General features: G+C 40.8%; 1 protein-coding gene across 1 annotated transcript; it reads right to left on the bottom strand.

The window, feature by feature from the left end:
- Positions 1 to 2343: 2343 nt before the first annotated feature.
- LOC120109276 (uncharacterized) lies at positions 2344 to 3636 on the bottom strand. The gene is made up of 3 exons (XM_089927622.1): positions 3449 to 3636; positions 3046 to 3322; positions 2344 to 2952 (listed from the first exon to the last, which is right to left on the bottom strand). The coding sequence occupies exons 1-3, from the start codon at positions 3634 to 3636 to the stop codon at positions 2344 to 2346; spliced, it is 1074 nt and encodes a 357-aa protein (XP_089783748.1).
- Between the last annotated feature and the right edge of the window lie 7455 nt (positions 3637 to 11091).

The following is an 11091-nucleotide window of genomic DNA, read 5'->3' as shown; positions in this document are numbered from 1 at the left end:
GCCCATAATTTTTCTTTCACCAATATCATCCCAACAGATAGGTGATCTACACTTTCTTCTATATAGAGCCTCATAAGGTGCCATTTGAATACTTGCCTGGTAACTGTTATTATATGCAAACTCAACCAAAGGCAAGTGACGGTCCCAAGAACCTTTCATATCCATTACACAAGCTCTTAGCATATCTTCCAAGGTCTGAATGGTTCTTTCTGATTGGCCATCAGTCTGAGGGTGGAAAGCTATGCTGAAGCTCAGAGTGGTCCCCAAGGCTTTATGCAAACTACCCCAAAAGTGAGATACAAACCGCGAGTCCCTATCGGAAACAACGGATACAGGTACTCCATGCAACCTCACTATTTGTTCAATGTAGAGCTCTGCAAACTTTTCCAAGGTCATTCCTACTTTGAATGCCAAAAAGTGTGCCGACTTTGTCAATCTGTCCACAATCACCCATATAGCATCATAACCTTTAGGAGTGCGAGGCAACCTGGAGACGAAGTCCATAGTGATGTGTTCCCACTTCCATTCAGGAAGTGGTAGGGGCTGCAACAACCCTGCCGGTCTTTGATGCTCTGCTTTAACTTGCTGACATGTCAAACACCGAGCCACAAATTGTGCAATTTCTCTCTTCATATTATTCCACCAAAATGTACCTTTCAAATCCTTATACATCTTAGTACCCCCAGGATGCACTGTATATCCAGTATTATGAGCTTCCTTCATAATTTCATTCTTTAAATCGGAGTCATTTGGAATACACATTCTGTTCCTGTATCTCAATGATCTATCCTCATGATGTCTGAATTCTGATTGAGAACCTGATTCAATATCACTTCTAAGCTTTTGCAACTGAGGGTCATCTGCTTGAGCAATCCCGATCCTCTCTATCAAGGTAGGTTGGACACGTAAGTTTGCCAATTGTGCATCAGGGTCATGCCAACATACCTCAATTTCTGCTCTCCTCAGATCTTCTAGAATTTTTCTCTGAGAGGTGAGTAAGGCAGCAATACTACCAGTGGATTTTCTACTCAGTGCATCTGCTACCACATTAGCTTTTTCCGAATGGTAATGAATAGACAAATCATAATCCTTCAGTAACTCTAACCATCTTCTCTGTCTCATGTTTAGTTCCTTCTAGGTAAAAAGGTATTTCAAACTTTTGTGATCAGTGTACACCTTACAAGATTCACCATATAAATAATGTCTCCAAATTTTTAATGCAAACACAACAACAGCAAGTTCCAGATCATGAACGGGGTAGTTCTCCTCATATGACTTTAATTGTCGGGAAGCATATGCAATAACCTTATCATTCTGCATCAGCACACAACCCAATCCTTTCTTTGAGGCATCACTGTAGATGGTATAACCTTTGCCACTGGAGGGGAGGGTAAGGATGGGAGCGGACACCAAACGTTGCTTAAGCTCATGGAAGCTCTGTTCACATTTATCTGACCACTCAAACTTAACTCCTTTACGAGTTAGTCGAGTCAAAGATGCAGCAATAGAGGAAAAATCCTCAACAAATCGTTTATAATATCCTGCTAGGCCCAAGAAGCTGCGAATCTCAGTAACACTGTTGGGTCTGCTCCAGTTGACCACTGCCTCGATCTTCTTTGGATCCACATAGATACCCTCTTTAGATATTACATGCCCTAGGAACATCACACTGTCTAGCCAGAATTCACTTTTCTTCAACTTACCATACAACTGCTCTTGTCTTAGGGTTTCCAGTACTAACCTCAAATGTTGCTCGTGCTCGGCCTGGCTCCCAGAATAGATCAAGATATCATCAATAAAGACTACTACAAATTTATCCAGAAAGGGTCTGAACACCCTGTTCATCAGATCCATAAAAGCTGCAGGGGCATTTGTCAGTCCAAAAGGCATGACCAAAAATTCATAGTGCCCATAACGAGTACGAAAAACAGTTTTAGGCACATCTTCAGCCCTTATCTTTAATTGATGGTACCCAGAACGAAGATCAATTTTAGAGAATATCTGAGCACCCTTTAACTGATCAAATAAGTCATCAATTCTTGGTAGAGGATACTTGTTCTTTATTGTTGCTTTATTTATCTCTCGATAATCAATACATAATCTCATACTACCATCCTTCTTCTTTACAAATAAGACTGGAGCTCCCCAAAGTGAAACACTAGGTCTGATGAAACCCTTATCAAGAAGATCCTACAACTGCTCCTTTAATTCTTTCATTTTAGCTAGAGCCATTCTATAGCGGGTCTTAGAGATTGGTGTAGTACCAGGAATCAAATCAATTGCAAATTCAATTTCTCTATCTGGTGGCAAGCCAGGAAGGTCTTCCGGAAAGACATCAGGGTATTAATTCACTACTCGAATATCTTCCAATCTTTGATCTGATTGTCTGGTATCAACCACTGTGGCAATATCCGCCATACTCTCCTTTCTAAGCAGCCGCTTAATTTGCATAGCGGAGACAACTCGAGGGGAGGTATAAGCACCACTCCTTACGAAGCTGAATTCGGTATCTCTGGGGATCTGAAAGTTTACCCATTTCTCATGGCAGTTAATGGTGGCAAATTGTGATGCTAACCAGTCCATACCGAGGATTATGTCAAAGTCATGGATATCTATAACTATCAAATCAGCAGGCAAGTCTCTACCTACAATCTGAATCGGACAAGTCTTGCAGACCTGGTTACCAATCATTCCGCTCCCGGCAAGAGTGCTAACATGCAGATCATACTCTAATTGCACATAAGGCAGGTCATGTTTTTGCACAAATGTAGATGACACAAAAAAATGCGTAGCACTAGAATCAAATAATGTATGAGCATAAATAGAAGCAACTGGCAATGTACCTGACACCACAGTGTTGGATGCCTGAGCATCCTGCTGAGTCAGTGCATAAATACGACCCTGTGTGTGCGGTCTCCCCCCTTTCTGCTGCTTAGGAGAAGGCTGAGCTGACTGAGCCGGAGCAGGATAAGTTTGCACTTGCTGGGTTCTTGTAGTTTGAGGCCTCTAAACTGATCGAAAGTCCTGTTGAGGACACTCAACTACCTTATGACCCTGCTGGCCGCATCTGAAACAAGCACCGGATAATCGTCTACAGTGTTCAGTCTTATGCATACCACCACATGCATCACCCTTATGCTTCTCTTGCTGAATAGTTTTTCCATAAGATCCTTGCTTCCCTGATTGCCAAGATTGATTATGAGATTTTGCAGTCTTGCTAGAATTCTGTCCACTGCGAGCATCATAATCTCTGCTTCTCTTCTTTTGTTTCCTATCTTTGGCATCATATGTTTCTTTCCAGACAATTTCCAGATTCTTAGCCCTGTCTACCAGATCATCATAGTTCGTCGAGTGTATTGCGGCCAAACTCCAACGTAAGTGAGGCTTCAATCCTTCTTCAAATCTTCTCATCCGGGACTCTGCATCCATGACGAGGGTGGGAGCAAACCGAGATAGCCTGTCAAACTCTGCCTCATAATACTCATCCACAGTCATAGTTCCTTGATTCAGATTGAGAAATTCCCTCTCTAGCTCCCTCAGACGACTGGAGGGAAAATACTTGGAGTAGAATGCGGTGCGGAATCTTTGCCAAGTAAGTGCCTCCTGCTCGGGTGCCAATGTGCGCTCCACAAACATCCACCAATGATGAGCTCAGTCCTGAAGCATATAGGTGGCAAATCTGACCTTTTCTTCATCGGTGCACTCCATTTCCCTGAAGGCTTTCTCCATTTCATCTATCCAGGTTTCGGCCTCTTGAGGACTAGTAGTGCTTTTAAAAGCCGAAGGTGCCATTCTCTTGAATTCTGCAATACTCCTTCTTTGCTCAGGAGGAGCAACATCCTGCTGGACTGGTTGCTGAGGTTGTTGCCTCTGTTGGCGTACTAACCCGAAGACCTCCTCGATCAGTTCGAGCACCCGAGTTTGATTTCCGGCGGCAGCATCTGGAGTTGATTGACCCTAGGCCCCTGAGTTATGTGGTGCCTCGCCCGCTTGGTTAGTGGGGGCTCTTCCCCGAGAGCGCCCAACCATCCGATTCAAGGTACGGACACGACGAGGCGGCATTCTGATTCAGTAAAAATATATAAATGTTATAAATTTATCCAAACAGAATAATACATAATAGTTAACAAAACAAATGAATATTATCCCCTTATCTGGTTCCTACCCATCTCTCAACTTTCCGACGAATCCTAAAGATCCTAAAATTTAAGCTCCATCCGACTATTTCAAACACAATCCCTAGGAATCTGAAATCTGAGCTCTGATATGCTGTCTGTTCTCAGTCGGAGTCGACTCGCAGTGTGCCGGAGTCGACTCGAGCATGTGCCAGAACTTCTGAAATACTTGGAGTCGACTCGTAATCTTCCGGAGTCGACTCGAGCTTCAGACTTTAGTTCAAACTGAGTTCCAAACTTAGCCAAAATGTATTGAACCAAAGCTAGAGACACTTAAGCATAAATTCACAAATATTTGGCTGAAACACTAGATTGAATTCATTAGTATAACATCAGATATACTCAATTGCTTTGAGCTCATCAAAATCAAATAGGATTATAATCAATCACTCTACATCTTCAACTACAAGAGTTCTTTTGTTGAACACTCTGTATGCCCTGCTAGATGTAGAGTATTCTAAGAAGATACCTTCATCTGACTTGGCATCAAATTTACTTAGATCCTCCTTGCTATTGTTTAAAATGAAACATCTACATCCAAATACTCTAAGATATTTAGCAGTTGGTTTCTTATTCTTTTAAAGTCCATAAGGAGTTTTTTTGGTTATAGGTCGTATTAAAACCCGATTTAGAATATGGCAAGCAGTACTTATAGCATCAGCCCAAAAGTACTTTGGAAGATTTGACTCGCACAACATTGTGCGTGCCATTTCTGCCAAGGTCCTATTTTTCCTTTCAACAACCCCATTTTGTTGAGGCGTTCTAGGTGCTGAAAATTGATGTGAGATACCATTTTCATTACAAAATTCTTCAAAGTGTTGATTTTCAAATTCAGTTCCATGATCACTTCGAATTGCTATTAAGGTGAGCTTTTTTTTAGTTATGATATTTTTATAATATTTCAAGAATGCTGAAAATGCTTCATTCTTATGTGCAAGAAATGAAACCCATGTCTATCTTGAAAAATCATCTACTATAACTAGTCCATACTTTTTCTCTCATAGACTTGCGGTTCTAGTGGGTCCAAATAGATCCATATGTATGAGTTCAAAAGGCCTAGTGGTTGATACTATATTCTTTGATTTGAAGGATGATTTTGTTTGCTTTCCTAATGAGCATGGTCCACAGATTTTGTCCTTTTCAAAGATCAATTTTGGCACATCTTTTATCAAATCCTTCTTGACTAGTTTTGATATTAAGTCCATACTAGCATGTCCTAGTCTACGATGCCAAAGCCAACTTATTTTATTTTTTCTTTCTTCATTAGTAATTAAACATAATCCATTTTTCTTGCCTAAATCATGAAGATCTACCATGTAAATATTTCTCTGCCTTTGTCCTATAAGTACAATGCTATTATCTTTAGAATTTGTGATTATGCATATTGAGGCTTCATATGTAACTTTAAAATCTTTATCACAAAATTGACTTATGCTAAGTAGGTTATGTTTCAGACCATTAACTGATAAAACATTTTTTATAAAGGTGGATGGAGTAATATAAATTTTATCCTTTCCAATGATAAGTTCTTTTCCATTGTCTCCATAGGTTACCACTCCACCCTTCTTAGATTCCAAGGTGACAAATTATTCTACGTCACCTGTCATGTATCTTGAACAGCCGCTATCTAGATACCATCATTTATCCACCTTATTAGCTGCAAGACACCCTTACAATCAAGATCAAGAATATGCTTTAGGTACCCAAACTATGTTGGATCCTTTAGGGTTAGTACTTGATGTTCCTTTTGGAACCCAAATTTTCTTGGATTTTTGCTTATAATTATCACTCAATTTGTTGTAGCTAGACTTTCTATAATTACATTCATATGCTTTATGTCCTAATTTATTGCAGCAATGACAAGTTATATTTTCATTTTTGGCTTTCACAAATATGTTCTTCAAGTATTTTTGTTTTTTATTTGTTTTATATCCTAACCCAGCTTTATCATATACAGCTTTTTGACTATCAAGAATCATATTTAATTTAGTTGAGCTAAGTGTAAACTTGTCCACTAAAGATTTGTATTTTTCAGCATCTTCTTTTAACTTGACATTTTTAGCTATTTGACTTTTGGTTTCATTGGTGAATCTCCTACTTAATGTTTCATAGTCATTAGATAGTTTTAGCTTTTCTTTGATAAGAGATTGATTTTCATCTTTTAGAACTTTATTTTTATTGATTAATTTCTTATGTTCTTCCATGAGTTCTAAAAATGCATCATGTAACTCTTCTACTGTAAAATTACATTCAAGTTTAGAATCTACCTCATTGTCATTGGCCATGTAGCAGATTTGAGCCGTCTCTTGTTGATCTTCCTCTTCCGAACTTGACTCCTCACTTTCACTCTATTCAGCCATGAAGTTGCTCTTCTTAAGTTTTCTTGCCATCCATTTTAATTCCGGACAATCTATCTTGAAATGCCCGGGCTTGTTACACTTATAGCAAATTGGTGTTTTCCTTTCCTTTTCTTTATCCTTACCCTTTTGCTTGCTTGAGCTACCTTTGAGGAAGGATTTTCTTTTATAAAATTTCTTCTTTCCTTCATAAATTTTCTGAATTTTCTTGCAAGCATAGACATTCCTTCTTCATCATATTCCTCCTCATCATCAGATTCTTCTGATTCAGTTTCCTGTTTTGGAGTGGTAGACTTCAAGGCAATGGTCTTTCTTTTCTTGACCTCATCTTCTGAATTTTGCCTCATGGTCAACTCATGGATCATGAGTGATCCTAGAAGTTCTTCTAATTATAGTGTATTGAGGTCCTTTGCTTCTTGAATTGCTGTTACCTTGGCCTTCCAAACTCTTGGTAGAGATTTGAGAATTTTTTGCACTAGTACAGAGTTAGTATAAGACTTTCCTAAGCTCTTTAGCCCATTTATGATTTTCGTGAATTGAGTAAACATTTCAGTTATGGACTCAGTGGATTACATTTTAAACAACTCATACTTATGTACTAATATATTTATTTTTGACTCCTTGACTTGATTAGTTCCTTCATGTATAATTTTCAGTTTATCCCAAATTTTTTTCGCAGAAATGCATGTGGATATTCTATTGAATTCACTTACATCTAGTGAACAGTAAAGTACATTAATTGCTTTAGCATTTAGTTGTGCTAGTCTTCTGTCACTTTCATTCCAATTCATTTCTGGTTTGGAAATGATTGTGCCCTCTATACTAATTATGGGTGTGTGTAGTCCTCTAGTTATGATATTCCACAATTTATAGTCTAGAGCTTGAATGAATATCCTCATCCTAGCTTTCCAGTATGTGTAATTAGTGCCATTAAATAGAGAAGGTCTATTTGTGGATTGCCCCTCACTCATAGAACATCCTACTTGGGTTGTCATGATCTTTGTCTCTTGATTGTGAGATCAGCAAATACTATGAGAGCACCTTGCTCTGATACTACTTGTTGCCCAAGGTGACAAGCCAAGAGGAGGGGGGTGAATTGGTTTCTCTAAATTTTTCATACCTTAATTGAGTCAATTGATGAGTGAGTTAAGTTAAGACAATACACAATGCAAACACACAAGAAGTATAGTGGTTCGGTGCTCTCCTAAGCACCTACGTCCACTCCCCAAGCGACCCCTTGGGAATTCACTATAATCCCACGGATTACAGTTGGATTGTTTTTGGGGCTCACAATCCAAAGACCTTTACACTTTGGTTTTCCAGGATCACCAAAAACCTATATTGGTTTTACGGGCTCACCAACAAACCTTCACAGTTGGTTTTATAGGTTCACCAACAAATCTACACCGTTGGTTTTACGGGCTCACCAATAAACCTTTACAAGGTGATTAAGAAAAAGAAAAAGGTTGAAACTCCTAAATGAGCAAATATAATAATTATGAGCTACAAAGAAGAGTTTAGAATATAGTTATCGCTTTGATGAGACTTCTCTCTTCTTTGCCAAGATTGCTTTACTCTTCAAGGGTTGATGGAGCTCTTAATGTCTCTTAGAATCTACTCAATCACTTCCTTTAGGCACTTAGAATGAAGCACTAGAATGAAGAAGATTAGGGCTCTTGTCTTTCTTGAGTAAGCTTTGATATTTTACAAAAAGGATGTCTTCTCTGATGAATAGTGTCATTTTAAATAGTTTTTCTAATCCATTGGACACCTCCCATTGGTTAGATTTCAAAAACTAGCCGTTACTTGCTTTTGGGAGGTCAAAAAGTACTTCTGCAGAACTAGCCGTTATGCTTCTGCCCGTGCTGGGGTCGACCCAAACTTTTCTGGGGTTGACTCAAACCACTGTTCATCAGACTTGGGGTCGATTCAACTTTCAGTGGGGTCGATCCAACTTTCATTGGGGTCGACTCCTGCTACAGTAGGGTCGACCCTCTCAGGGATCACAGAACCTTGTATTTCAGCGATTTTTCACTAGGGTCGACTCAACTCTTTTTGGGGTCGACTCAAGCTACAGTGGGGTCGACTCAAGTTCCATTAGGATCGACCCTCTCAGAGATTTCAGAGACAGTTTTGAACGACATAGCCTTGGGGTTGACTCATGTTCATTTGGGGTCGACTCAAGCATTCCTGGGGTCGGCTCCACCTGGGGTCGGCTCAAGGAAGATTGGGGTCGGCCCTCTCAGTAAATTTCAGAGACTTGTTTTCTTGAGGCTTGAAGATGGGGTCGACTCAAGCATACTTGGGGTCGACTCCACTACTGTTCATCCGTGCCATTTTTGCAGAGGTGTGCCTGATGGTTCCATGATGTGCCGGAGTCGACTTCACCTTTCTTGGGGTCGACTCATTCCACACTTTGCTGCATCTTAAGGTTAGATTCATCCATATAATCAATGAAATATCCTTCAAGCAATTTTGAATGTATGCCATAGTAGTGCTACATACTCTTAGAAATAAAAATTACTATTGTGCCCTTAAGAGTACGTTTCACTTGAAACTTTGATGAATTAGAATTTAGAATTCACTATCCCTTTTCTATTAAATTTTATCTCATTGTTAATCATTGAAAGACATCTTGATCTCATTCTTCTAATGTACCGAGAGTGACGAACTCAGTAAGATGTATCATATTAACTTGTAGTATTTAATTAGATATCTCCTCAATTGTTGTGTTAATCATCAAAATAACACTATCATCCTCAATCTTCATCAGGATCACGAGGTTCTCTGGGTTCTACGTTATGTCGGTAACCTCTATCAATATTAGGGAAGGGACCAGGTCTCTAGGATGAGGGTAGACATGATGATGACCTGGAACAGACCTATTACCAAAATTATCCTGCCGAACAGAGCCTTGTTGTTCTAGGATATGTTCTAGGGTCTCGTCCCCTTCAAGACCGGTAAATAGGAGGCACTAGCTTCCTTGGGTTCAATAACCCTCTGAAGTGAAGCCTCAATTGAATCAAGTCGGGCATTAACCTAGGTGGACATTGTGGTTAGGTCATGAATTTGGGCATTATTGGTTTGGACTTGGGCATTGGTGTTTTGGACTTGAGCATTAGTATCTTGGATAGTTTTCAATAGAGCTTCAATTTTGAAATCTATGTCTAGTTGGGACCCAGAATAAGATGCGACACGACCACTACGTAGATGCATAAAATGAATGAAGATATGTAACTAAAGAGGTTTCTAAGTAGACCTAATGCAGGAAAGTAATTTAAAATTGCAAGGTATATGCTCAATTTAATCGGAAGCCAACTCTAGCAATTGAAATTGGCATTGAATTACGTAATAAATTCAGGCAAGTAGTTGCAATCAAATAGTACTAGTTTTCAGTGTGTTGCAGGGCTGCACAGAGCCTCAAAGAACTTCCAAAGATGAGGTTGCCCTACAATTAATAACAAAGATAGGCCACTACTAGGGTTTTGGTGTTGTTCGGAGTGGATGTGTTGAAATTTTCAAGAAGTAATATCAATAGAGCACTAAAGAGTTAATTGATACTAAATTTAGACAAACAAATAGAATTTTCAGTAATAAAGGAATTTGACCTGGGTTGGGGCGACGATCAAAAGCGAATAGCACGAATCGGGTCTAAGCACAGCAACTCGGCGGGTCTGATCTCAGCAACTTATGGGCTTGAACAATTCTAGTTGGTGGGCTTGTGGAAGAAAGGGCCTGTTGGGCTTTGAAGTTGCAGACAAGAGGGAAAATAAAAATGGAGTGGCCGACCTATTGAAATTGGGCCCAAAAGGCCTAGGGGTTAGGGGTCTGCAGCAGAAAAAGCAGGGTGGGTGGGCCGGAGTGAGGGTGGGCCTTGAGAGGGGGCGCGGGTGGTTTGGGCCCGATGAGGAAGGAGAGTGGTAGGGCGCGTGGAGTCGGCCCATGAAGGAAGAGAGGGGAGGGGGGGCAAAATGAGCCTGATGTGGTGTGAAGAGGGTTTCAATGTTGAAACCCTTGATGAAATGAAAGAGGGAGGGAGAGTTGGCGTGGGCAAGGTGCTGTGAGGAGTGGTCGGGACAAATGAAGAAGGGGGGGGGAGGGGAGAGAAGGCGGCGGTGGCGGGGTAAGGCGAAGGGGTGGTCAGACTCAGGCGGTAGCAGAGGAGATGAAAGCAGCGAGCGGCAAAGAAGGAGGAAGAGGAAGGGGCGGAGCACGGCGGTGGGGAGACAAGGCGGCGCTGCGGTGGAGGCGGTCGCAGCAAGGGGGTGGCGCTGCGTGCGGGCGGCAGAGGAAGATGGCGGCGGTGCGTGCGGGCAGAGGGAAAGCGGCGACGTCGGAGGTGGCGTTGCGGTGGAGGTGGAAGCGGCGTGCAATCGGGGGAGGAGAGGCGGAGGCGGCGGTGGAGTTGTAGACGACCAGAGGAAGGAAATGAAAGTACTCTTTTTTTTTCTTTTTTATCTTTTCTTTTTTTTTAATTTTTTATAACCCAAATGGACTTGGGATAATGGGTTAACAGACCCAACTCGTTAAGACAGCCCGATCCGCAATTTTTTTTTGGA

This window comes from Phoenix dactylifera, chromosome 15 (genome assembly GCF_051530095.1).
Source record: "Phoenix dactylifera cultivar Ajwa chromosome 15, Ajwa_hap1_PhDact_Kaust_v1.1, whole genome shotgun sequence".
In the NCBI taxonomy this organism is placed as follows: Eukaryota; Viridiplantae; Streptophyta; class Magnoliopsida; order Arecales; family Arecaceae; genus Phoenix; species Phoenix dactylifera.
Note: the sequence above shows the minus strand (reverse complement) of the source record. Positions and strands in the feature narration are given on the sequence as shown.

Excerpts from the sequence above, each read along its gene's own strand:
- LOC120109276 (XM_089927622.1), bottom strand. The coding sequence starts at position 3,636 with ATGTTTGTGGAGCGCACATTGGCACCCGAGCAGGAGGCACTTACTTGG. Across the intron at positions 3,323-3,448 it reads GAGTTTGACAGGCTATCTCG|GGCTAAGAATCTGGAAATTG; the intron begins GTTTGCTCCCAC and ends TCTGGTAGACAG. Across the intron at positions 2,953-3,045 it reads GCGGCCAGCAGGGTCATAAG|TCAGCTCAGCCTTCTCCTAA; the intron begins GTAGTTGAGTGT and ends GCTCCGGCTCAG.